The 27921-nt window shown below is 38.6% G+C and overlaps 1 protein-coding gene across 1 annotated transcript; it reads left to right on the top strand.

The window, feature by feature from the left end:
* The first annotated feature begins 235 nt into the window (after positions 1–235).
* On the top strand, positions 236–27905 carry KLHL8 (kelch like family member 8). The gene is made up of 10 exons (XM_045536789.1): positions 236–300; positions 7081–7438; positions 9312–9860; positions 11830–12016; positions 15574–15717; positions 16726–16837; positions 21416–21584; positions 21799–21958; positions 25420–25621; positions 25867–27905. The coding sequence occupies exons 2-10, from the start codon at positions 7226–7228 to the stop codon at positions 25988–25990; spliced, it is 1860 nt and encodes a 619-aa protein (XP_045392745.1). The 5' UTR covers positions 236–300; positions 7081–7225; the 3' UTR covers positions 25991–27905.
* Positions 27906–27921: the final 16 nt, after the last annotated feature.

Below are 27921 nucleotides of genomic sequence, written 5' to 3'. Positions count from 1 at the left end.
GCGGGGACGAGGACGCGGGCGGGACTCCGGGGGGAGGAGCGACCGGAAACCACACTTCCCAGAGTGCTGCGCGCGCGCCCTCGCCCCGCCCCTCGCCCCGCCCCCCGCGGCGGAGGTGAGAGGACGCGCGGCGCCGGCCGAGGCTCGGCGGGGGCGCGCGTCCGCGGGGGCGCGCGCGCCGGGCTAGTCAGGCGCCGCCGGGGGCCGCGGGGAGGCGCCGGGGCTTCGCGGGCCGGGCGGCGCGGTCGCGTTCTTGGCGCCAGCGGGAAGAAGCGAGCGGAGGGAGGAGCGGGTGTGGAGGTACGCGGACGCTCGGCTGCCCTCGCGCCCCGGTGCCTCGGTCCCTCCGCCCGGCCCGGGCCGGCGCGGAGACCCAGCCCTCGTGCGGCCGCGCGGACTCCGCCGCCGAGCGGGTTCGGGGCCCGGTCCCGCCCCCGCCGCCCCCTGTCGCCCCCGTGGGCGCGCGGGGCTGTTGTCCGAGGGAGCCCCGGCCGCGGGCTCCGTCTGCCTCGCCGGCGGCTGCGCGGGGCCGGCCTCCCCGGGGAGGAGAGAGGCAGGTGCTCCGCGGGCCGGGACGGCGGCAGGACGCCCCCGGGATCCGGCCTGCGGGGGCGAGGCCAGGGGCCACCTGGGGGACTCGCAGCCCACCCAGGGGTCACCCGCCTGCCTGTCCGGGACCTGCAGCCCGGGTCGCAGCCTGCCCCGGGGCGAGGGCGGCACTACCTGTCGGGGACCTGCCCTCCTGGGGGCTGTCGGGGACCTGCCCTCCTGGGGGCCGGGGGCCTGTCGGGGACTCGCCCTCCTGGGGGCCGGGGGCCTGTCGGGGACTCGCCCTCCTGGGGGCCCGGGGCCTGTCGGGGACCTGCCCTCCTGGGGGCCGGGGGCCTGTCGGGGACCTGCCCTCCTGGGGGCCGGGGGCCTGTCGGGGACCTGCCCTCCTGGGGGCCTGTCGGGGACCTGCCCTCCTGGGGGCCTGTCGGGGACCTGCCCTCCTGGGGGCCTGTCGGGGACCTGCCCTCCTGGGGGCCTGTCGGGGACCTGCCCTCCTGGGGGCTGGGGGCCTGTCGGGGACTGGCCCTTACTCGGGGCTTGCTGGCCGGGCCGGGGCTGCCTCCTGGTGCGACACCAGAAACTGCAGCGTCTTTCAAAACAAGCAGCCGCGCGGTGGAGTTGTTTTACTGCCGCGGGTGACAGCTCCCTGTCCCTTCCGTGAAGTTCTGGGCTCGGTGAGCTTGCTGGTTTCTCCAGGGAGGACGCTTGGGAATAAATCGTTGGCATTTTCTAGCCCGCGTCTCGTCCTTTACCGGACCTGCATCGTCCTAGCGTTTGGGCGCTCTGGCTTTTGCATTCTTCCCCCTTGGCAGTGTTTATCGGGTGACTTTTCGTAGAAAACTTAGCTTTGTTTTTTTCAGTGTTCGTTTTAATCTGTTTGAATTGCATAACGTCATTTTTGACTCTTTACCCTAAGCTACTGTTGCCACTTTGGGAGGATACTCTGGGAAAGGGCTCCTTAGACCCTGCGTTGACACAAGTGTTTTGCGTACTGGCTGCACGTGTTTGCCTTTGCATTGTTTTTCTCCTGCATAAATTGATGATTGTTAGGCTCTGCGTGTTCTTCATTATCGCTCCATGAGGAAATCCTCTGCCAGCACCTCCCTCGAGTCCTGGCCCTGCCAGCAGGTGCACTTGGGTAAGCAGAGAACTGCTGCTAATGCTGCTGGCGCCTGGAAAGCTCCTTGGAGGTGGCTTTAGCATTAACTGCTGCTTTTCCTCCTCCTTCCTCCTGGCAGTTTGTCAGTCAAACTGACTGACCCACTTCAAACTTTTAGTCATTCTATACATTGCTTTTAACACTCCAAATTGCATATACATACATATAAAAAATGTCTCAAGATACTGTATTCAGCTACATATGTGCACTTAGCTTCATCATTTTCGTATTTAAAGCTGCTGACTTTTTAACCATTTGATTGGACTTCTGTTACTGTTTTTTAAGATGCTATATTCTGTAATAATTTGTTTTTTAAGATGCTATATTCTGTAATTATTACAAGTTCTGCATCCTGACAAGAAACTCAATTCACAGTCAGAGTAATTTTTTAAAACCAGTATTTTCACCGGGCGAGATGGCTCACACCTGTAATCCTAGCACTTTGGAAGGCTGAGGTGGGACGACTGCTTGAGGCCAGGAATTTGAGACTGGCCTGAGCAAGATCAAGACACCGGCTCTACAAAAAATAGAAAAATTAGAGGAGCGTGGTAGTTTGCACCTGTAGTCCCAGCTACTTGGGAAGCTGAGGCAGGAGGATTGTTGGAACCCAAGAGTTTGAAGTTGCAGTGAGCTATGATGACCCACTGCACTCTAGCTCAGGAGACAGAGCAAGACCCTGTCTCAAAAACAAACAAACAATGTTTCCTCCTTTATTAAGAAGAAAATGAGGTAAATTTTGATCCCACCCACTTAGAAAAATAGTTTATTTTTTAGAGCAGTTTTAAGTTCACTGCAAAATTGAGGGAAGGTATAGAGATTTCCCACTACCCTCTGCCCCTGCAGAGACGCAGGCTTCCCCACCATCAAGATTCCTCACAAGGGTGGTACATTTGTTGCAATTGCTGAACCTATATTGACATATCATTGTCACCCAAAGTCCATAGTTTACCTTAGGGTTCACTCTTGAGTTGTGCATTCTATGGGTTTTGACAAATGACCTTTTTGTTTTATCAAGAACTTTTGAGAGTTGTAGAGACTTAAGTGCGTATTGTCATTAAGAAAAGACTAAAGGAAATATTTCAAACATCTTAAAAATTTCAGATAGCTTTTGTGTTTTAAAAATTGGATGTTTACACTTCTGGTTTCCTATATTTGAATTCGCAACAAAGAATTGTTTATTTTTGTATATTAAGAATTAAATAGATGCGGGAGAAGAAATGTTTCATAGAATAACAGAATGTCAAATTTTTCAGCCCTAATACTCGTTAGCTTGACCATGTCATTTCTGGAGGAAAAAAAGTGTTTTATGTTAACCAGAGAAGCAAGAGGAAAGCAAACATTTTAAATACATTAATTTTTATTTATGGTTGTCAAGATATATCTACAATAAAATGTGACCCATTGGGCTTTTTAAAAGAAATCTGTTTGTTTTGAGGGGCTTCTGTGGAAGCATTAGAATATAGTAATGAACTGAGCTTGCTTCTGGAACTATGCAATTCTGGATTAGAATCCCAGCTCTGCACTCATTGGCTGTGTGAGCGAGGCAAGTTATTTTCTGATCCTGTTTCCTTAGCTGTGGGAGAGGGATAAAAATAATACATGCTTCTATCTTCCCAGAATTGTTGTGAGGATGAATGTTTGTTGTATGTGAAAGCATTTTACAAACTGTAATCCACTATACTATTCATTGATATCACTAGTCACATGCTATTTTTTAAAATGCTGCCAGTGCAATTTATTTTCTGGTGAATAGTGCTTATGTAGGTACTGTCAACTTTTTTTTTTAAGAGTTGGCTGTACAAGTGTATATTTTTTGGTTATGAATGATTCAGTTGGTTTTTGTGAGTCAGAGGTAGGATTATGGGAGAGGGTTGGAGGGACCTTGGGAAATTTTCTACTTCATCTCTCTGATTCTTAACCCACGTCTGTGAGTGTTCCTAATGGTTTCTAACCCCGTGTGTTTGACTTTTCAGGGGAGAAGATCCATAGGTTTCAACAGATGTTCAAAAGGGGCTCATGACCCTGAAAGTTTGAAGAGCCACTAGCTTCAATGATCTAGGCAGGTTTCTTTAATAGACATTTTAGAGATTATTTTTAAAATTAAGTTTTTGGGGAAAGGAAAGAGTTTTGAAGCGCTGAATGCCTGTTTTCCTTCTGGAACGAGAAATTGATATTTAAGATACACTAACTTTATCTATATCTACATTATCTAAACGTGTAACTTTGTTACATGTATAGATAATAAGAGATTGCTGAAGTGAGCCTGGCAACATAGTGAGACCCTGTCTGTACAGAATATAAAAAATTAGCTGCACGCCTGTAGTCCCAGCTACTCGGGAGGCCCATTCTGTAGGTTGCCTTTTCACTCTAATTGTTTCCTTTGCTGCACAGACATTTTTAAAGTTTGATGTAGTCCCATCTATTTTTTGCGTTTCTATTATCTATTTTTTGCGTTTGTTGCTTGTGCTTTTGGTGTCATATTCAAGAAATCATTGCCAAATCCAATGTCATGAAGCTTTTTTCTCCTTTATTTTTCCTCTAGTAGTTTTATGGTTTCAGGGCTACATTTAGGTCTTTAATTCATTTTTAGTTAATTGTTCTATATGGTGTAAAGTAAGGGTCTTTGCATGTCATATCCAGTTATTATATAGTGTCTTTTTATCACTGGCAATTTTATTTACTCTGAATTCTGTGTTGTTTGATAATATACTTTAGGTTTTAAAACATTCTTTAGTTTAATTACTGTTAGCATGGTGTATCTTTTTTCTGTCCATTTACTTTGACCTATGTATATCTTTATGTTTAAAATAGGTATTTTCTTATATGCAACTTGTAATTGGGTTAAGTCTTTATTTGACATAATTATAGATTCACTTGCAGTTTTAAAAAATAGTAGATCTTGTGTACCCTTTACTCAATTTTCCTCAGTGGTAACATCCTGCATAACTTCAGTACTAGGAAATTGACATTGATATGTTCTGTTTATGTTATTCAGATTTCACCTGTTTTACATGTACTTGTTTGTGTGTGTTATCACATGTGTAGATTCATGTGATTACTACAGTCATGATACAGTACGATTCCATCACACGAATCTCTTGTGCTACTCATTTATAGTCACAGCCACTCCTCTTACCCTTCCCTAACCTCTAGCAACCAATAATCTGTTCTTCTGCTCTATAATTTTGCTAGCTCGAGAATATTATATAAGTGAAATCATGCAGTATAGTTTTTTTCATTCAGCATAATTTCTTTGCGATCCGTTCATGTTGTTGCATGTTTCAATAGCTTGTCCTTGTTATTGCTGTGAATAGTATTCCTGAGTCTCTCCCTTTAATTGGAGGTGTTTAGTCCATTTATATTTAATGTGATTGTTGGTATACTTGGATTTAAATCAACCATCTTGCTCAGGGGTTGTCAAACTGTGGCCAGGGACTAAATCACACCCATGAAGTGCTTTCTATAAATAAAATATTATTGGAATACGCCTGTGCTCATTCATTTACTATTTGTCTATGGCTGCTTTTGTGCTCCAATGGCAGAGTTAAGTAGTTGTCATAGGGACTCTCTGGCCCACAAAGCCAAAAATATTTACTCTTGGTCGTTTTACAGAAAAGGTTTTGGATCCTTGAAACAGCAGCTGTATATGCTGTTTGTTTTCTGTTTGTCCCATCTGTTCTCGGTTAGTTTTGCAGCAGGAATGTGAGCTTAGATGTTACAGTGGTTGCCTGATAGCATATCTGCAGATGCTTTCCTCAGGTAAAATTTTAAACCCGACAGAAGATGTCTTATTCGTTTTCTAATGTATGTAGCAAATTACCACAAATTTAGCAGCTTAAAATAACATTTATTATCTCATAGTTTCTGTGGGTCAGGAGTCGGGGCACAGCTTAGTTGGGTCTTCTGCTTGGGATCTCACCAAGCTTCTGTCAGGGAGCTGGCCAGGCTGCATGGTTGTGTGGAGGCTCAGCTACGGAAAAGTCTGCTTCCACGCTCATTCAGGTCAGCTGTATGACTGACCTGCAGCTTTCCTTGCAGCTGTATGACTGTCTTTTCACTGTTAGGTGGAGGCCTCCCTCAGTTCCTAGGGATTGCCTGCAGTTCCCTGCTGTGGGGCTTTCTCCGTGGTAGTTTGCTTTCCAAGGCCTGCAGGGGAGCCTCTCTCTCCAGTCTGTTCACACAGTATGATACAACATAAAGAAAGTGACAGCCCTTCCTTCACTCTCCCACATCCTGTTGATTGGAAGCAAGTCACAGGTTCTTCCTGTTCACAAGGGGATTATATGAAGGAATGATTCATTGGGGGTCACTGTTGGGTGTGTCCGCCACAGAAACTTAAAAAAAATATTAATAACTATAATCTATAGTCTTACATTGACTATATTGGTTCTTGTCAAAAGCTGGAAACAATGAGATTAAAGAACCTAATACAGCTAACGTCAAGGTGTTTATAATTTTCTGAAACTGCGTAATAAGCAGAGCTTTCCACTCTCTAATAGTAACAATATTTGCAACATGGTTTATAGTTTCATAAGCACTTGTAAACCCATTACTGTATTTGATGTAATTCTCGGGCTAGTGTTATAAGGTAGATAGGTATCCCTGTTTATAGATGAAGAAACTGAGGATTAGTAAAGCCTTCACAGAAATCTCACAGGCAGTAAGTGGTAAAATATGTGCTTTAACTTAAAACCCTTTGTTCCTCTTACCAAAGTAGAATTGTAGAACTATTGATGGTGTGGATATTTATCAAATATACTTTGATGATGTAACTTTGATTTTATATGTGAATACTAATAAATTCTATGTGAAAATGTAATAAGCTCTTTATAACAATGCACCAGTTCCTATGCCTGGCCATACAATATCTCTTATTCTCAAAATATTCCTGTAAGTAAGTGGTATCTCCATTTCACAGAAGAGATAACTAAGGTTTAAGCAGGTTGTCATTTGCCCAAGGTCATATAGTTGGTAAATGGTGGAGCCATGATCTGAGTTGAGAATCTAGGATGAACCTAATTCTATCAAAATAACCTTCTGTTTTTGCTTTGCATCACTGAATAAAGTCTCTAAGCTTAAAATTTTTAACTCATAGCTCCTCTTGTTGAAGATAATGCATTTTTCACATCTCAAAAATCATGTGCTATTGAACAATTGTCTTACTAGATTTTAAAGGAGTTCTTTTCTGATATAAAATAATTAGCTGAAGTGAATTATGTAACATTTATCATAAAGACAGTTATTTGTACTTTTTAAAATAACGATTGATATGGTTAGTTTACATCTATAGTATTAGTAAATTATAATTGCTAACGACAGTTTTTTTCTTTTGGTTTGTCTCTGTTTTATTGTTGACTTTTCAATCACAGCAAACTGTACGATGGCACTCGAGTGGGTTTTGGAAAATGCCTGAAGTTTAGTGGCTACATCTACCTTCTGCCTTTTCCCCACCCTTTAAAAAAGAATACATGGGATGTTTCAGAAGAGTGATACATTAAAAGAAGAGTTTTGCAAATGGCTTCAGACTCTGTGAATGGAAAACAAGCTAGAAATCACTTCACAAAGGGGAAAAGACAACAGCACCAGCAAGTAAAGAACAGGTCTTCAGCCAGCGACGGCGGTGGAGAAGACTTCTTTATTTTTGAAGCCAATGAAGCTTGGAGAGATTTTCATGGTTCTCTTCTTCAATTTTATGAAAATGGGGAACTCTGCGATGTCACACTGAAGGTGAGATCGCCTTTTTTCTTACTTTTCTCAACCTCTTAAGTGTACTATGAAAAACGAGGATTCCTGTAACCATAAAAGGCAGATTTTTGGTGCTACACTTACATGTTATGGTCAGAATGATTTTAGTTTCATTTTTTTAATTGAAGGTGAAGGGACATAGAGGAGGGTGTAAATGAAGAGAGGTTAGCATTAGGTAAAATTACTGTACTAATTTAATGTTGATATTTATTATTTCTTAGTTAATTTAACTTAGAGCTCTAGAACTCTCTAACAACAGTTATTATTAGTGAAATTATTAATAATAAATTACCGTTGACCAGATAAGCTTTTCACTTACGAATTTAAATATCTTGATGAATTTGTTTATTGTTGATACAGGTTAGAAGTCAGGAGAACTTAGTTATTTACTCAGCTATACTAGGGTTTTACTGTACGTCCCTATTCTGGTAGTTTAACCTCCACTTCATGGTTATCCATTAAGTGAGATTGTTTACACCTAATAGTGAAATAGAGTCTATCTAGACTTGGATGAAAAAGTCGTTAGTGAACTCTAAGTCTGTGGTCTATAAGATCATGTTGCTCTGCTTAAAAAAAAATAAAATAAAACCATTTGAATAAAATTGGAAGAGTGGTAAAGCAGTGTGGAAGAGGCTGTGTTCTACTGATTCTTTCCCATTATACATTTAAATTACTTTCTTATTCTTCCAGTGTAATATTAGATTTTTTTTTGGTGATTCATATATATCTATGCAGCATTTTCCACATGAGATTTGCCACTTTTTAGGAGTTCTTAGATTTTACTTTCTGTTCCTGCTCACACAACTTCTTTTTTTTTTTTGAGACAGAGTCTTGCTCTGTTGCCCAGGGTAGAGTGCCGTGGCATCAGCCTAGCTCACAGCAACCTCAGATTCCTGGGCTTGAGCGATCCTCTTGCCTCAGCCTCCCGAGTAACTGGGACTACAGGCATGCACCACCATGCCCGGCTAATTTTTCTACATATATTTTTAGCTGTCCATATAATTTCATTCTATTTTTAGTAGAGATGGGGTCTCGCTCTTGCTCAGGCTGGTCTTGAACTCCTGAGCTCAAATGATCCACCCGCCTCAGCCTCCCAGAGTGCTAGGATTACAGGCGTGAGCCACCTCGCCCGGCCTTCACACAACTTCTTAGAGCTTACAGTGTTGTAGGAATTGAGGGCATACTGGAAGAATAAAATGAGGAGACACTCAGCAAAAATCCATAAACTGAAAGCATAGGCTTTGAGTTTCAGGTGCAGAATGTCCAGAAGCGTAGTGTTACACTGTAACAACAACCTGTATTCTCTTTCCTTAAACTCCTAGTGTCCTTAAGTATTTCTAGGTCTTAAGATACTGAAAAGTGTTATATAATTCTTCAAGCTCTGTGTGAAATTTAGCTGTGTGTATATTTTAATGAAGAAATATTTAAGCTCTTTGATCCATATGGTATATATGTTTACTCTCATGCCATTGTTCTAATTTTCAACCCTACTGTGAAATTTAGTGACCCATACTGGCTTTGGCAAAAATAAAAGATATTTAAAACAGATTATTTGAATTTAATCAATTATCAGTTCAGCATATCAATGAATGCTCAGAAATGGACAGTTTGGCAGCATGTGTTAGATTGTACCTATCCTTTGAAGCAGCATTTCTACCCCCTGTAGGGATTAATAGAGAAAGTGAATAAATATTTAGTTAGGCCGGGCGCGGTGGCTCACACCTGTAATACTAGCACTCTGGGAGGCTGAGGTGGGTGGATTGCTTGAGCTCAGGAGTTCGAGACCAGCCTGAGCAAGAGCGAGTAAAGCTGATTTTGACATTAAATTCTTTCTTGGTTTGTTTGTTTTGAACAGGTTGGCTCAAAGCTAATCTCTTGTCACAAGCTGGTGTTGGCTTGTGTTATTCCTTACTTCAGAGCCATGTTTCTCTCTGAAATGGCTGAAGCCAAGCAAACGCTGATTGAGATCAGAGATTTTGACGGTGATGCAATAGAAGACTTGGTAAAGTTTGTGTATTCTTCACGGCTCACTTTGACTGTTGACAACGTCCAACCTCTCTTGTATGCAGCCTGCATCCTGCAGGTTGAACTGGTGGCTAGAGCTTGCTGTGAATACATGAAGTTACATTTTCATCCCTCCAATTGCCTGGCCGTGAGAGCCTTTGCAGAAAGTCACAATCGAGTAGACTTGATGGACATGGCAGATCAGTATGCCTGTGAGCATTTCACTGAAGTAGTGGAGTGTGAAGACTTCGTGAGTGTGTCACCCCAGCACCTCCACAAGCTTTTGTCCTCCAGTGATCTGAACATTGAGAATGAAAAGCAGGTCTACAGTGCTGCCATCAAGTGGCTTCTTGCCAATCCTCAGCATCATTCCAAATGGTTGGATGAAACACTTGCACAGGTAGGGCTGAAATAGGACTGTGTATAGAAATGGAACGATACAGGAAGCAGATCAGCATGTTTCATTTATTATGAAAAGTGTAGATTATTTGAAGGAGTGTGGAAATCATTGATGTGATACAATAATGAAATGGCTTTAACTCTCAATTTCCTATTTAATTGCTATACCGTTTAAGGATAAGTCTAAATTAGTCATATTTGAATTAGCAACACCATTCCCTGCTTTTTAACGTGACTATTTAAAATACTCCTTTGAGATAGAGTAATGAATATTTTATTTATGCTAATAGAAAATAGTCTAAGGAAATAGCTCTAAATTAATATAATTTATAATTATTGTTTTATGATGTTTCTAAATTGTAATGAATTATTTTGCTAATGAAAGTACACTTATTCCTAATGCATATAGGCTTATTCTGGAATGTACCATATGGCATTACTTTCTATTTTCTTCCCTCACCACAGTTTGACTTTTTTTAACCTCAAAAATGTCTCATTATTATTGTTGTTGTTGTTATTTTATTTTATTTTTTTTACTGTCAACAAGGGTTACCGTGATAGGGAGATAATAAATGGGCTCTTTGGGGCTGTATCTTTTCTTTTCTTTTCTCTCCCTCCCCCCCCTTCTTTTCTCCCTTTCTTCCTTCCTTTTTTCATTTATTCCTGAGAAGTGATGCCTCTTAAAAGAGGAGTGCTCTTATTTGCTTATTTTTTTTCAAAAGTAAATGCCTCGTTAAAACTTTGTGCTTAAGAAAAGCACCTGGTGATAATTATGCTAATTTTAAAAAGTATAAAATTTCTCAATACCATTATCAAAAATTTTAACAAATATCAAGAAGAATGAAGTTGCTTAGAATTACCAGTGTTCTCACTTTAGATATTTATAGGCAGATGAAGTAAACCTATTTGAAATGTGATTATAATGAGACTGATTTTTTTTTAATTACATGTAGCAATATGTAATATATACATTCATATGATTACCAAAGTTCAGAACACCTTTAGGTCTTCTCTCTCAGAATTATTTTGAGTCAGGCATAGTGACTTTTGCCTGTAATCCCACCTACTCTGGAGGCTGAGACAGGACTGTCGCTTAAGTCCACTAGACTGAGGCTGCAGGAAGCTGTGATCTCACCACTGCACTCCAGCCTAGGCTACAGGGCAAGACTCTGTCTCAGAAAAAAAAAAAAAATTTTGAAAATAAATTTGTCAACAAAAGCAAACAAATTTCATTACTTTGCAGCTATATCTCGTTTGTGTGTATGTGCTTTTTTCTTTTTAAGATGGTAAGGCAGATGTTATTCGAGGGAGGCCATGGCAGTAGGCATGTGAACCACTGCATGGAGTCTTGTAGTGGGGTAGAGAGATTGGTCTCAACTCCCTGTGTGTGTGCTTTTAATTCAAAATGGCATTACCTGGTTTGATCATCCCTTTAGTCGACTAGAAAATCAGTGCATCTTTAAGAGAGGAATGGTGAATGCCCTGAGTTAGTGTATGGCCTTCCAGGATCATTGATTTGAAGAAAACAACACTTACTTGTTTCAGATATGAATGTTCATGTTTTTAAGTAAGAAATCACATTTCCTTATGTTCAGTTGTAGCTTAAAAAGGCAAAAGAATAAAGCACAGCAATTTCGATTCGATCATGGCTTCCTTTAGCAACAGAGAGGCCTTGCTATTATGTCAGCACTGTTTTTGTAAATAAGCCATTTGAAGACAATTGAATTATTTAGCCTATTTAAATCCATATTTCAAGAGAATGGATATACTTAACATAGTCTGGTTTCATTAGTGCAGACCAATACTGGAAATTGCTTTAGAATTGGATGCATTGAATTTTATTAACGTGTTAAAAAGGCTTTATAAATGAAGTAACTAAGTTTTAAAAAGAGAACATACCACAGTGAAAGTGGAGAAGGAACTATCCTGTTACCACTTATATTTTATATTGCAACTATTCATGATTTTAGGTTCGTCTGCCATTGTTGCCAGTTGATTTTCTCATGGGTGTTGTGGCAAAAGAACAGATTGTCAAGCAGAATCTAAAATGTAGAGATTTACTGGATGAAGCAAGAAATTACCACCTTCATTTGAGTAGCAGAGCAGTACCTGACTTTGAATACTCTGTTCGGACTACCCCAAGGAAGCATACTGCTGGTAATTGAATTACTCATTTTGTCAGCTCTCCTAGAATGATCTTTGTTGTATTTGAGGGTGTTTATATGTGTTCATACTTAATTGTTAGATAATTAGTGTCTGATTGCCTTAAAGTAATAATTGGCAAGTATGATTTTATAAGTATGTTCATAATTCCTATTGTACATGATTTAGATAGTTTTACTGATAAGCCAGTTTTCTAAAAAGCCATAGCAAGTCCTGTATACTTTGAAGAGCCTGCTGAAATATCTCTTCCTTTGAGGTCTTCCCTGATTCTTGTAGGCAGAATTAGCACCTATTATTTTTGTTTTTAGAGCACTTTGTTTGAACTTGTTTTACTATGTTGTGTTGTAATTTATTCATTTGACGTGTCTTAAGTTCTTCAAAGACAGTTAAGTGTTTTATTTAGGTTTGTATCTCTAGTGCCAAGTCTGAAGCTTGAAATACATGTTTGAATATTTGTTTTTGCATTTTACCAAATCAAAAGAAAGGCACTAAAATATCTGACAGTTATGTTAGTTGTATATTGGACCTTATTAAACTCTTAGAATCTGAAGCTGTTATATTTTAGGAGGCATGCAGTTTCACCTTCATTTACCACAATTTTTAGACTTTATATTTTCCCAAGAAAATAATTCAAGTTCATAAATGTTTTTTAACATTTATAAAGAGTTACATATTTGAAGGATGAGAGAATATAATAAGTGAGGTCCAGAAATATAGGAAGAGCAACTCTGAATAGAAACTTCCTTAATAATTGCTGCTACTCAGTATGCAGTTACTAAATGAGATCTGTGAAATAGTCTAAAAACAACAAAAGGCAACACTCAATTATGAATAGAATGGGATTTTATCTAGGTAGTATAAAGAAAGGCTGAAAGTTACATACCTGCCTATGAAGAAGTAGTTCTAAATAATTTTACATGAAAAGGACTGTTATTTATTGTCCCTTTTTGTAGATTGATGTAAAGAATTAAATCTTTTTAGGGGCATAGTTTTTTGTTTTTTTTTTTTAAAGTTGTGAAGTCTGTTCTAGAAGGCCAAGGTATTTGATGAAATTCTTCTTCAAATTCATATTTGAATTCAAACAACACCTTAGCATCTTAGGTTATATGCCAAGATATACTAGATACTTGTATACATAGTCTTTTACATGATTGCAAGGACTTTGTGTAGTAGGTTTTAGTGAAGGATTCGGCCCTCATTATGAGATAGATGGTGTTATTCCATTTTATGGATAGGAGACTAGGAATTAGTCTCTGTGTGCTCAAGGCTACACAGAGAAATAGAGAAAAGATTTGCATCTTGATCTTTTTACTTTAGTTTTTGTTCTTCCATGCGGTGGTCCTAGGTGACCTATATAGCTGAAATAAGCAATTTGATTAAATGATCTTTACAGTCTCTTCCAACTTTAAATTTCTCTGACTTAGAATATTGGATTTGGCCAGGTGTGGTGGCTCATGCCTGTAATCCTAGCACTCTGGGAGGTGGAGGCAGAAGGATTGCTTGAGCTTAGGAGTTTGAGACCAGTCTGAGCAAGAATGAGACCTCGTCTCTACTAAAAATAGTAAAAATTAGCCAGGTGTGGTGGCACATGCCTGTAGGCTCAGCTACTTGGGAGGCTGAGGCAAGAGGATTCCTTGAGCCCAGGAGTTTGAGATTGCTCTGAGCTAGGCTGACACCACGGCTCTCTAGCCTGGGCAACAGAGCGAGACTCTGTCTCAAAAAAAAAAAAATAATAATAATAATAATAAAGAGTACTGAATTAGTTGGAAAACATAGCACGAGTGGTTTCTGGTCATTCATTTATGCAGTCATTCAGTAAACAGGTGTAAGTGCCTACCGTGTGGAAGGCTCTGGGTTAGACATGAGAAATGCAGACATGGATAGAATACAGCCAGCCTTATTCTGGGAGAACTTGTAGTCTGGTCTAGGGAAATAGACAGTTAAATAAATAAATACTCTAAAGTATTCCTGGGGCATTAACCCCAAGGTATACTGGGATGCACATACAGTGGTTATTTTTACCTTGGAACGGTCAGAAAAGGTTTTATTAAAGAAAGGAGACCTCAGCCTTAGTTTTGGATAGTAAGTAGATGTTCTTTAGGGTACCGGTTAGGATAAGGGATGTTCGGTTCATTTTACATTTTTCAAATGCCTTCTACATGCCAGGCACTGTACTAGTTCTTGTTAGTGCATAAATGGTTAATACACAGTCTTAACCTAGCTTAGATTCTGGAGACAGATGTCAGCATGATAGATCATTTTAATACTGTGTGTTAAGTGAATGTGAATTACCAAAAGTGCTGTAGGAGTACCAGGGATGAGCACTGTATGCACGTTGGCGGGAGCATGATGTTTACAAGAGAGAGAGAGGTGACTGGGTTAAATCCTGGGACGGCCTTTATTGCTGTGCCAAGGGTTGACTTTGTAAGGGGGTCAGTGCTTCTCGGAGTGTGAAGGAGGCGGTCACCCCCTGACCAGCAGCATCGCATGCACGTGGGAACTTGTTAGAAATACAAATTCTTGGACACACCCCAAACCTACTGAATCGGAAACTCTGGGAGTCAGGCCCAGCAGTCTGTTTTATGCCCTCCAGGTAATTCTGAATCACACTAAAGTGAAAGTGTTTGTTTTTTTAAATTGTGGTGAAGTATATATAACATAAAATTTGTCATTTTAACCATTTTTAAGTGTACAATTCAGTAGCATTCACTAAAGTTTTTGAGAACTGTTGCTGTAGGTAATGGGAAGCTTTTGAAAGAGCCTTTTAATCAGTTTGCTCTGTTGACAGTCCAAATGCAAAAGGACTACTAAGTGATAAGAGAGGACAGATTTTCCTGTAGTTGGGTAGGAGGTAGCTGACAGTGGCAGTGGGAACAGAGAGGGGGAGGTAGGACACCTCAGGGGAGGAGGAGGTGGTTTAGGTTGTTTGCTTTTGACCATGTTGGGTTTGAGGTGCTTCTGGGTCATCAAGTGGAAATGTGACTTAGAAATGTAGAGTGGAAGGTAATAATGATACAGATGGGATCTACAACAAAAGGATGAACTTCTCCTGTGTGAGCATAAAGTGTGTGAGAAACGGGCTCAGGATGGAACTTGGAAAACAAAGAAAGAAGGAAAGAAATGATTAGAGACAAAGGGAGACTGGGATTTTATAGAAATCAAGAAAGTAAGATATTTCTCCCAAAACAGGATGATCAGCATATCAAATGTTGCAGTTGTGTTCAGTAAGAAATTAACTTAAGAGTTGATTAGTTTTGTTATGACCTTTAGCAAGAGCAATTTTACAGAGTAGGCGAGGGTATAAACCATCGTAATGGAAACAGACAGCTAATGTACTCTAGTTGAGAAGTTCAAATTAGAGGGGAAGGAAGAAAATTAGATTAGATTTCTAGTAACATAACAACATCGAATGCTATCTAAATACTTTGTTTTTTGGGGTTTTTTTTTTTTTGCTGTTACTCAGAGTTTTGACTTTCTAAATATTTATCCACACTATAAAACAATTTTTGGCAGCTGTGATTTTGATCTCTATTTTTTGGCTTTACCTTTAGGTGTGCTGTTTTGTGTAGGTGGTCGAGGTGGCTCTGGTGACCCCTTTCGCAGTATCGAATGCTATTCTATCAACAAAAACAGTTGGTTCTTTGGACCAGAAATGAATAGCCGGAGGCGACACGTGGGTGTAATCTCTGTGGAAGGTAGGTCCGCTGTTGTCTAAAATCACATCATGTTATCACAATGCTCTTTTTTAAAATATTTGAACTTTGAGAACTTCTTTCTTTATATAAAAATATTGTTTCCAACCTACAGGGCAAAAAAAACCAGATAATAAGAATTAAAACAAAGAAAAGAATATGGCTAAATTGTAAAATATTTTAATATATCAGTAAAATATTTGGGTAGTGATTATTTACTTGGTTTGTGCTCACAGCTGCTCAGTGTACAGTCTGTTGCATGAGGTGTATCATGTGGAGATGAGTGTCAAAGAAAAGGGAGATGCAGAGTTAAATTACTCTGAGTTATATTTACAAAAAAACTAAGGAAAAATGTTTATTGAACCCAAATCATAAGTATATATGTCAGCTTTTTCTGTACCCATCTAATTGTTATTGATATTAGTTTTTTTACTCAGTACTGAAAATTAATATAGAACCATGGATAAATTATTAGAAAACTTTAAAAAAATTACTTTTTTTCTTAAAGTATATATCCTTTTTAAAAACAATAGTATTAATAAAATGTATTTTAATAAAAAATAATCATCTATAATCCACACACCCAGAAATATTCAGAGTTAACATCTTAGTGTGTAATCTTTCCTGTTTTTCTGTATTTTTATTTGTTTCATGTAGAAAAAATTTGATCATATTAACAGTTTTATATTTTCTTTATATAACACATGAGCATTATTCCATTTTATTAAACGTTCTTTGAAACATGATTAGTGGTTTCATCTAAGTTATAAAAAGTTGAGAAACCTAAGGGGATAGAGTTTGAGCATTTAAATAACTTCATGTAAAATGGCATGTTGAGTGGAAGCTAACATTGATTTTCACTCAACTACTGAAATGACATAGATCATAATGTTCAACGGAACAGGAGTTGTTGAAAATTAATTTATGGTGACATTTTAATTATATAGATGTTTATATATAAATGACACTAATTTATTTGGAATCAAACGAAAATACTTCTCTATTTAACAGGTAAAGTGTATGCAGTAGGTGGACATGATGGAAATGAACATTTAGGCAGCATGGAGATGTTTGACCCTCTCACTAATAAATGGATGATGAAGGCATCAATGAACACAAAGAGGTAGATCAGCATGGAAATTTCTTTTGAGCTAATGGTAGAAAATAAAGTTTCCTAAAATTGAAAGGCCTTATTTTTTCATTTTTTCTGTTTTTAGAAACTTTATATAGCTTCTAAAACACATCTTGTTAAAACACCCAAGGTGATGCTTTAATTTTTTATATTTTTTTAAAAATTAAAAATGTGGTCATCTTTTAGATTACCATGATGGTAGTCACAGTTTTGACTTATACCTGAGCATTGACTTTTTAAAAAAACTTTTTGTTTTGAAGTAATTTTAGGTTTTTCAGAGAAGGTGCAAAAATAGTAGAGTTCTGTGTACCAGTAGTTCTCAACTGAAGATGATTTTACCCCTCTGTGGGATAGTTGGCCATGTCTGGAGACATTTTTGGTTGTCAACAGCTTGTGGGTGGGTAAGTTGCTGCTGGCTGGAAGAAGTCAGGGGTGCTGCTAAAGATTCTACAATGCACAGGACAGCCCCCCACAACAAAGAATTTTCCAGCCCCAAATGTCGGTAGTGCCAAGGTAAAGAAACATTGTGGTCTACTCTTCAACCAGCTTCCCATAAATTTTGCCATAGTACAGTTATTGGAATTAGCATTGGTACAATGTCATTAATTAATCTGTAGACTTTATTCAACTTTTGCCAATTTTCCCACACATTCTTATGCTTCTAATTGATTTTTCTTGTCTAATTGTATTGGCTAATAATCTAATACAAATGAACAGTAGCAGAGATAACAGGTGTTTTTGTCTTGTTCCTGATCTTCGTGGTAATGTCTCTAGTGTTTCCTCTATTAAATAAGACATTGACTTTAGGACTAAGACGTGTATATTTTATCATACTAAGAAAATATCAATCATTCTTCATTGATTTTATCATGAGCATTAATATCTTAAATCCTCATCTATAATAAATTGAAATATGTTGATAAATGGATCAATCTAAAGGGGAGAGAATTTTTAGTAACAGTTCTCTAGCATGTTCAACTTTTTTTTTTTTTTAAAGACAAGGTGTTGCTCTGTCACCCAGGCTGGAGTGCAGTAGCATGATCATAGTTCACTGCAGGCTCAAGCAATCCTCCCGCATTGGCTTCTCGAGTATCTGGGACTATAGGGATGCACCATCATGCCCAGCCAATTTTTAAAAATGTTTTGTAGAGATGGGGTCTTGATATATTGCCCAAGTTGGTCTTTGAACTCTTGGTTTCAAGTGATCCTCCTGCCTCAACCTCCCAAAGTGCTAGGATTACAGGTGTAAGCTACTGTGCCCAGCCAACATTTTTATTAATGACTTGAGTATCAAATTTTCAGCTTTCCTAAGGTGGGGAAGGATAACTAACATCATGTGACAAATCAGAATTCAAAAGACTGAGTAGACCAAATATACTCTCAGCAAAACCTAAAATATTAAAATCAGAATTATAGGTTAAAATCTGCTTTAGGTATTTTAAAAAATCACACCAGTACAACATGATGGGAAATCAGGTTTGTGATTGTTTCATATGGAGAAAAGTACTTGACCATTATGAAATTCAGCTCTTAAAAAGAAAGGAAAAAATTGAATATAATATAATTGCCTGCATTAAGAGAAGTAAAGCCTTTATTTAGATCAAGGGAGTTTATAGTCCTACTGTTATTTGTACTGATCTCTGTATCTATAGCTGTGGTCTCGAAGTAGGATATGTAACATTAGTTGTGGTATGAGAATAAAAGATTAGACTCTCTCTAAATTTTTAAAATGAGCCACTGTGCCTGGCCTGGAATAGTGTATGTCAGAAAAACCACATATATTTTACACTGAATGGGAGGTTAAATTAGGTTACCTATTATTTTTCTTTTTCAAATTTAAAATTCAGTAAATACGGTGAGGATTTCAAAGACTGAGCATAATAATTTATACAAAACTAGATACTAGAATAATATTGTCTCTTTGTTTTAGGGTGAAAATACAAGGGAAGAAGAGAGAACAGGACCGAGTAAACAGTGAATATACTGCTTAAGAGTAGCTTTGTTTAGAGAACAAAGATAAAAATATATCACCTGCAGTTTTATTAAAAGAAATAGACAAACAAAACCTAACTCCAGACACTGTGGCTTGTATGGTTGGCAAGCTATAGCAATATTCTGTAAGAGTCAAAAATGACTTGTGGCTGGGTGAGGTGGCTCACACCTGTAATCCTAGCACTTTGGGAGGCCAATGCAGGAGGATTGCTTGAAGCCAGGAGTCTGAGACCAGCTCAAGCAACATAGCAAGACTCCATCTCTACAAAAAATAGAAAAATTAGCTGGCATGGTGGCGTGCACCTGTAGTCCTAGCTACTTGGGGGGCTGAGGCAGGACACTTTAGCCCAGGAATTTGAGGTTGCTGTGAACTATGACGACACCATTGCACCAAGAATAAAGATCTTGGGCCAGGCTCTTCTCTGAAGGCACTGGGGAAGAAGCCCCTTCCAAAGCTATTTAGTTTAGTGACAAAATTCAGTTGCTGTGGTTATAGGACTGCATTTCTCATTTTTACTGGCTGTTGTCTAGGAGTCACGCTCAGGTCCTTTGGACATATTCTCTGTTATCTTCAAACAAGCAGTGGCATCATGAACCCACCTGGCTTTTGAGTTTCTGACTGCCAGCTGGAGAAAGCTCTCTGCTTTTGAGGGGTTTGTATGATTAGATGAGACCCGCGCGGGGATAAACTCCTTTTGCCACATAAGGTAGCTTAGTCATGGGAATAACACCAGGGGATGAAGGTCTGGGGGCAAGGGAGAAGGTCTTAAAATTGTAGCTACCACAGGGAGGTGGGTGATGAGTTTAATTTCAGATTAAAGTTAAGGTTGAAGAGCCAGCAAGACAGATTTTAAGTAGAAATTGGATGTATGTCTGAAAATATATATTTGAGTTATAAATCTGTGGAAGGAATGAGATTGCTTAGGGAAAAGAGAGTATAGAGTGATAAGAGGCCTGAGGATAGAGCCTTAGGAGACTTCATAATTTAATGATGATGTAAAGAATGCATGGATAAAGGAAGCCGAAAAACACCAGCTGGAGATTTGGAAGGAAATGCAAATGTGTGATGTTATGGAAATCAAGAGAAGAGAGTTTTGAGGAGTAGGAAATAGCCAATAATGTCATCTGCTTCTGTGGTTTGGGGAAGGAGGAAGAATTATCATTAGACACACTTGCTTTACTTCTACCCTGATCTAATATCCTTATGTGCTAGAGAGGACATACATGTGTTCTCACACACCTGAAAATTTTTATAACCATTGTATTTGATAAATCATAGCTTTATATTCAAGAGAAAAGATAAAAGAGACTGAAAATGAATGATGACATTATCTTTACGAATTTTTTCCTAAGATATTCTCTGATAAGCTTAGAGTTACATTCTCAGTGGAGCAGCTGCTTTCTTCAGTAATAATAACAGCTAATACTTACATAGCATAAATATGGGCCAGGCATTGTTCTAAGTGCTTTACCTATATTTACTCTATCAGCTGTGTCTCAGATGAAGAAGCAGATAATAGAGCTTTATGAAGTATACTACTTTGTATCCAAGTCAGTAACAAACAATAGTTTTATAATAGTTCAACTTTTGATTGCTGCAATGTGTTTTTTAAGAAATTGAGATAATTTTTTCTGATCACCATTAAATTAATTAGCTTTTAACATGGGTTAAGAAGTCTCTTCCTTTTAAAGAGGAGAGATAAGTGCCCTTCAGAATTAAAGCAATGTGATATAAAGTTTATAATATAAAAATTAATATTTTTTGTGTGGTATAATGAAACCCTGCAACAAAACAAGCTCTGCAATTACCTGAATTCAGAGCTGAGACTGACTTCTGACCTCCACAGCAAACCATCTCTGTCACCTCATTAACCTATCTGTTATGCAATTGTGTGTTGTACTAATTGAATATTTGGGACTCCTTTCTGCCATTTTACTGGATTTTAATCTATTGTTTTATCTGAGTTTAAGGTAGCCTGTGCAGGCTGTGTACTGTACAACTCTAGGGGGCACTGTTCACATAGAGCACAGCTTGGCAGCCCTGCAAGCCATTTATTCAGAAGCTTTGATAAATCTAAAAATAATGGAGGCTGGGCGCGGTGGCTCACGCCTGTAATCCTAGCCCTCTGGGAGGCCGAGGCGGGTGGATCGCTCGAGGTCAGGAGTTCGAGACCAGCCTGAGCGAGACCCCATCTCTACTAAAAAAAATAGAAAGAAATTATCTGGCCAACTAAAAATATGTATAGAAAAAAATTAGCCAGGCATGGTGGCTCATGCCTGTAGTCCCAGCTACTCGGGAGGCTGAGGCAGGAGGATCGCTTGAGCCCAGGAGTCTGAGGTTGCTGTGAGCTAGGCTGACGCCACGGCACTCACTCTAGCCCAGGCAACAGAGTGACACTCTGTCTCAAAATAAATAAATAAATAAATAAAGACATACATACATACATAAATATAACGGAAGCAAACTATACTATTTGAAGGCTAACATGATAAATGACTTGCATGAGCATAAATTTTTGGTTGTTTTTTTCCTGGAAACAAAACCAGATGTTAAAGTCTGTTTAATTGTCTTTGCAGGCGAGGAATTGCTTTGGCCTCCTTAGGAGGCCCAATTTATGCAATTGGAGGGTTAGATGACAATACTTGCTTCAATGATGTGGAGAGATACGACATAGAATCTGACCAGTGGAGTACAGTGGCACCAATGATTACTCCCCGTGGAGGAGTTGGCTCGGTGGCTCTATTAGTAAGTTACATGGCAACTTGCCCATTGAATTGCACTGCATTACATCGTAACCAGAGAAACGTCCAACATATGCATATCACCAGTATGAAGATATTGATTATATACCGTATTATTTAATGAAATACTGCGTTCTTATACATTCTGGTCTACCATTAGGGCAAAACATAAATTCAAAATCTAATGTCATGTGTTTTGTCTGTCTCTCTTCATTTAGAACCATGTTTATGCAGTAGGTGGCAATGATGGAGTGGCTTCTTTGTCTAGTGTGGAAAGGTATGATCCACATCTGGATAAGTGGATAGAAGTTAAAGAAATGGGTCAACGGAGAGCAGGCAATGGAGTTAGTGAGCTTCATGGTTGCTTATACGTTGTTGGTGAGTGGATGGTATTTCTCCAGTTTAGTTTATCAGGATATGCAATGACAGGTGTCATATAACTACACAATAACAAAAATTGTATTGCATTTAGCCTTAAGTGGAATCGAGATGGACTTTTGAACTTATTTTTTTTTAATTTTGTGTATAATTGATACATAATTGTACATGTTCATGGGGTATAGTATGATGCTTTTGAATTAAGGGTTCACATTCATGCTTTTTTGTTTAAATCTTCATTTTTCATGTTTAAAATTTCTACCTCATTTTTAGAGGAGTAGCAAATATATTTCAAGTAGGGATTACATTTAAATAAGGTGTAGGTTTTTAAATTTAAGGACACAAATTGAATGTGCTTTGCTAAATAAAATCTTAAAAGGTCTAAGACTTCTTTTTCTCAACTTCATTTCAAGAGAAATGATGTTGAATACTTTAAGTAAGCCAGTAGGGACATCATATGAGTAAAGGGTACGTCAGTGTTTATATTGCTTTTCGATTTACTTAATTGCAGAGTTGGAAGGAATATTAGGTAAGTGCTTTCTCAAACTTAAATATGCCTGTGAATAATCTGGAGATATTATTAATATATTGCAAAGGATCTTTGGTTTCACGTAGTTCTCAGGTGATAAGGATGCTGTTTCAGGTCCACACAACACACTTTCAGTAGCAAGGCTTTAAATGATCATGAAATGGGAATAATAATGCCTTTCAGAATTGTTTTAAGAATTAGAGATAATGTATGTCAATCATCTCAAACAGTGTCTGGCACTTTGTAGTTACCCAATAAATGAGTAGCTGTATCGTGACTAGTAATACCTTCCTCTACAGAGCAGCAGATGGGTTCAGAGAGGTTGTTACTGGCATATGTCACATTTACTTGTACATGGTGATGTTAATTGTGTTATAGAACTTAACAGTTCTTGATAAGAGAGTGGGATATTGTTAGTGTTTTAATATCTGCAAGTAGTAGAAGTAATACTAAATCTTTCAATGCTCGTGTGTTTTGAAGAAGAAAGAAAATAACATAATTTAACTCCACATCTCACCTGATCATCATAGCAGCCCTGAGTGAATAATTTACTCATAGTCACATGCCGAAACAGGTGACAAAGCTGGAATTTGAACTTGGGTATGTGTGAATCCAGAGTTCTTATGGTACACTCTTGCTGCCTGTCACAGCCTCTGTCTGCCGTAGATATTGATGGATGTTAATACGTCAACAGGAGTATTGTTGTTGCTGTTACTTATCAAATCTTCTGGACCTCACAGTTAGAACAGACATAGTAAAAATAAGAATGACTGAGGTTGAACATTTTTTTAAAAACTCCCTTGGGAACAGAAAAAAGAAATGCCACATGTTCTCATAAGTGGGAGCTAAACTGTGGCTACACAAGGACACACAGAGTGGTATAATGGACTCTGGAGACTCAAAAGCAGGGAGGGTGGCAGGAGGTGAGGAATGAGAAATTGTACCTGTTGGGTACAATGCACACTGTTCCAGTGATGGGTACATTAAAAGCCCAGACATCACCACTATACAGTGTACACATGTAATGGAATTTGACTTGTACCCCCTAACTCTATTAAAGTAAAAAGGGGGGGAAACCCTTTGTGGTCATTCAGGTCCTACTTAAAACAAGTATAACTAACTTGAATAAGAAAACTTTGAAAGTATGGGTATATCTGACAATTGCATTTCGCTTTTTCTGTCCCTCTGCTTTGAATTTTTTATTATAAATTTATATGCATGATCTAGGGAAATAATAGGTAACCAGTGAAAAAGAAGGCTATGGAAAATACAACTATTAAAAGCTTAATCCCCTGCATTAACATGAGCAATAATTAAAACCAAATCCTTAATTATAATGAAAAATATTTTCTATCATGTTGTGGTGACGACACTACTGTATACATGGAAGTATACACATAAAATTGGTGAATTTCATTTTAATTAAGTTGATTTAATAAAATTAAACCCATAAGAGAAGTTCATTTTTTTTAACTGACCTTGTTTTTAAATAGACTGATTATAATATCAACACTTTCTGTTCTCAGTAAAGTAGGCTGAGTCACCAAAGAGAGCTATTATTCATTTAAACTTGGAGCCTATAAAGAGATACATGTATTTTTTTAAACGAAAGAACACTGTTAAAATAACAGTCTCTATATTTAACCCTCAGGAATATATTAAGTACATTGTTAGAATGATGTATAGAAAGGATTGTCATCATCTAGAATATGTAGCCGCAAGATGTAGTTTTGGCAAAAATTGGTGAGAATTCAATCATAGTCCACTATTTCTAATTATAACGGCAATTATAGTATTAAGGTAAACAGTTAACTTATATCCAGATTAAATATATGACTTAGTGTAGTTTATTCCCTTCTCAAGCCTTCTTACTGTTTAAAAATACAGGCTGGGTATGATGGCTCATGCCTGTAATCCTAGCATTTTGGGAGGCTGAGGCTGGAGGATTGCTTGAGGCCAGGAGTTTGAGACCAGCCTGAGCAACACAGTGAGAGTCTAGTCTCTACAAAAAATAATAAATGAGCCAGGCGTGGTGCCATGCACCTGTAGTCCCAGCTACTTGGGAGGCTGAGGCAGGAGGAATGCGAGTCCAGGAGCTGGAGGCTGTAGTGAGCTATGATGACATCACTGCACTTGAGCCTGAGCAACAGAGTGAGATACTGTCTCAGAAACAAACAGAATATAATACACAGAGAAGGAATTTCAGTACTGTTCTGCTTGACTATAGGAGGCTAAAGACAAATCCTATGAATGTATGTGCTTTTTTTTTTCTCCTAAGTTATCTGCCTTAGATAGAGGGACTCCAGTTTTTCCCACTTTAAGATTTTTAATCCTGGTATTGAGTTAAAATGTCTCTTACATTATCTTAAGTTGAATTGTAGGTAATTTCTGATAATCATTGTTATTGGTGGTAGATAAGTGTTGGGCTGAATTTTTTTTTTCTAACTTTGTCTAAGCCATTTTAAAATGGTTTTAAAAGGCCAGGCGCGGTGGCTCACGCCTGTAATCCTAGCTCTGGGAGGCCGAGGCGGGTGGATCGCTCGAGGTCAGGAGTTCGAGACCAGCCTGAGCAAGAGTGAGACCCCATCTCTACTAAAAATAGAAAGAAATTATCTGGCCAACTAAAAATATATATACAAAAAAATTAGCCGGGCATGGTGGCTCATGCCTGTAGTCCCAGCTAGGGAGGCTGAGGCAGTAGGATCGCTTAAGCCCAGGAGTCTGAGGTTGCTGTGAGCTGGGCTGATGCCACGGCACTCACTCTAGCCCGGGCAACAAAGTGAGACTCTGTCTCAAAAAAATAAATAAATAAATAAATAAATAAATAAATAAAATGGTTTTAAAAGATTGGGTTGTAATAGCTATTGAATTGAGATTTAGTAGTTAATTTCTACGAAGTGTGATGCTATTTTTAAAATATATCTTCATATAGGTGGTTTTGATGATAATTCTCCTCTGAGTTCGGTTGAGCGGTATGACCCTCGAAGCAACAAGTGGGATTACGTGGCGGCACTTACCACTCCCAGGGGCGGCGTGGGGATCGCAACTGTGATGGGCAAGATCTTTGCCGTCGGTGGTCACAATGGCAACGCGTACTTAAATACGGTGGAGGCGTTCGACCCCGTGCTGAATAGGTAATTGACATGTTCTCTCTGTGCTTCATGGTATCTTACCATAATAGATTACTTCAGAGCATTCAAATACTGTTAGTTGTAGTTGTCAGTACAAAACTTTGGGATATCTAATCTCCTTCTGGAAGCTTGCCATCTTTCAAAACCAATCCCACAATGGGGGAGTTTCTTGTTCTATGGTTGGTATTAGGAGTAAAGTAAATCATGCTTTGTTTTAAGATAATTTTCTTTCTCCTCTGTCTTTTCAGGTGGGAGCTTGTTGGATCTGTGTCTCACTGCAGAGCTGGAGCAGGAGTAGCTGTGTGCGCCTGTTTAACTAGCCAAATTCGAGATGTAGGCCGTGGATCCAATACTGTGGTTGACTGTATGTGATTTGAATTTCAGCCACCAACAATTGAGTCATATCTGGTAGGCAGGAAGGAAAACCAAGATTTTGAGATGACCACCTTTGAGCAGTTTTAACTACAGCTAGAGTCTTAGTTAAGTGTTAACTGTTGTGTTGTGACTAAGTACAACTTTTGGAATGGTAGCTGAAGAATTATTAGTAATAAAGTTAAATTTGATAATTCCTGCTGTAGCAAATAATGGAGTAGGGAAGGAAGACAGTCTAACTTAAAAGCAAACCTGCTCCAAAAAGATGCTTAAAGTAGTATCAAAACCTTGGAATCTTTTTTTTTAATTTGGATGAATCAAAATATAATTTGTTGAGTTTTACCTTTTCTTTTGCCTAAAGGTATTAACCTCAGGCAGTGGATTTTTTCCTAGAGGGGAGATTAGAACCTATTCGTCAACACAAAGACACATAAGAGACCTGCTCCTTTTGAAGATCATTTCTACATGGTGCTGATGAATTTATACCTTGCTTTTTTTCCTATGTGTTGATTTTTCAATTTCTTGGATATTTACAGAAGTAGAAAAATGTTTCGTCTTTTTGAGTGCCACTTGGCTGCATCTTTAGCTTACAGGAGTGCTATAAGAATTCTTTAATTTCAGTTGGAATTGCCAAGGCACCAAAAGACCATCCAAAAGAGTTTATAGTTTCATTTTTTCATCCCATGCAAAAAGTATTTCATAACAAGCAAAATGTGAACCAGAGGAAATATTAGAGAAAGTTTTAGATTTGTTATTACTCTACTGCAAAGGATTGATACAGAATGTGACTCTTTAGTATGGGGAATCTGAAAAAACCTTGAACTCTCTTCTTTAATCATTTGATTTTGAACCCAGGATTTATTATCTTTCTTTTCTGTTACCTGCCACCATTCTGGTTTTCCCCACTGTACAGAATCTGGATTTATTTATTATCAGAATATGAATACATTTTTACAGACACCCTTTATAGACTGCCATTTATTGATTAGTTCAATCCCATCATTAACCAATAAAACGTTGGTAAAAACAGAGAAAAATAGAAACTGCTGTTTTTCTCATTATATTTAATCCCTTCCAGTATATTTATTGAAATTTAATTGAAAATATTTCTGTACATTAATTTGAAGCCAGGATATTGATGCGCTTACTGATTTAACAGCTTTTCATGGTTTTAACCAGCATTATAAAATGGCCTATTCATTAAATGTATATATTTTTATAAATATTTATTAAGAACAGTGAAATATCCTATTTTGTATTTGCAGTGTAGTTTGGTACCTCTCTTCTAGGCCTTCCTACATTTTCATTTAGTTATGCCTTAGAATTTATTGTAGTTCACTGCTGGCCAGTTCCATTTCATAAGGAAGCTGGGGCAGTGAAAACCACTCCCCCATCCATCTGGCCCAGAAGTTCATTGACGAATTAATAGCTTGTGCAGTCTCATTAAATGGGATCCTGGACATGCCAGTATAGTAGGGTGGGAAAGCTACACTACAAAAGCCAGTATGTACTGGGTATATCAAACCAGAAAAAGAAAAAATTTTAAGAGGGCTTAGGCTGGCAGATAAACGTCTTCCATGAAGCAGATTTAAATGTTCCCGAATTACGCTATTAGTATTTTTTCTGCTGTCACTTGTGGACAAGTTCATAAATCATTGCTGGATCTGGACCGGTGTTCTCTTGTGCAACAACCGTATTTCAGTCAGTGCCAAAAACATTTAACTCTACAGCACGTAGTGGATTTGCTACAAGTCTCAAAACCTGGCTGCCGCTGTCCATTTTTCTCGTGTCTAATGGAGTTCTTGTATTATAATGCTTGTTTAGCTGTGGTTACTAGGATGTTTGTTGTATTTATTTTCAGGGGGGAAGGATCTTATTATTATTTCCTAAGATTATTTAAAATGTTTTTTTCTTTAACATGTTTCTGCCTT

The sequence above is a fragment of the Lemur catta genome, chromosome 24 (genome assembly GCF_020740605.2).
Source record: "Lemur catta isolate mLemCat1 chromosome 24, mLemCat1.pri, whole genome shotgun sequence".
NCBI classification, from domain to species: Eukaryota; Metazoa; Chordata; class Mammalia; order Primates; family Lemuridae; genus Lemur; species Lemur catta.
This window is presented reverse-complemented; position numbering and strand designations above follow the sequence as displayed.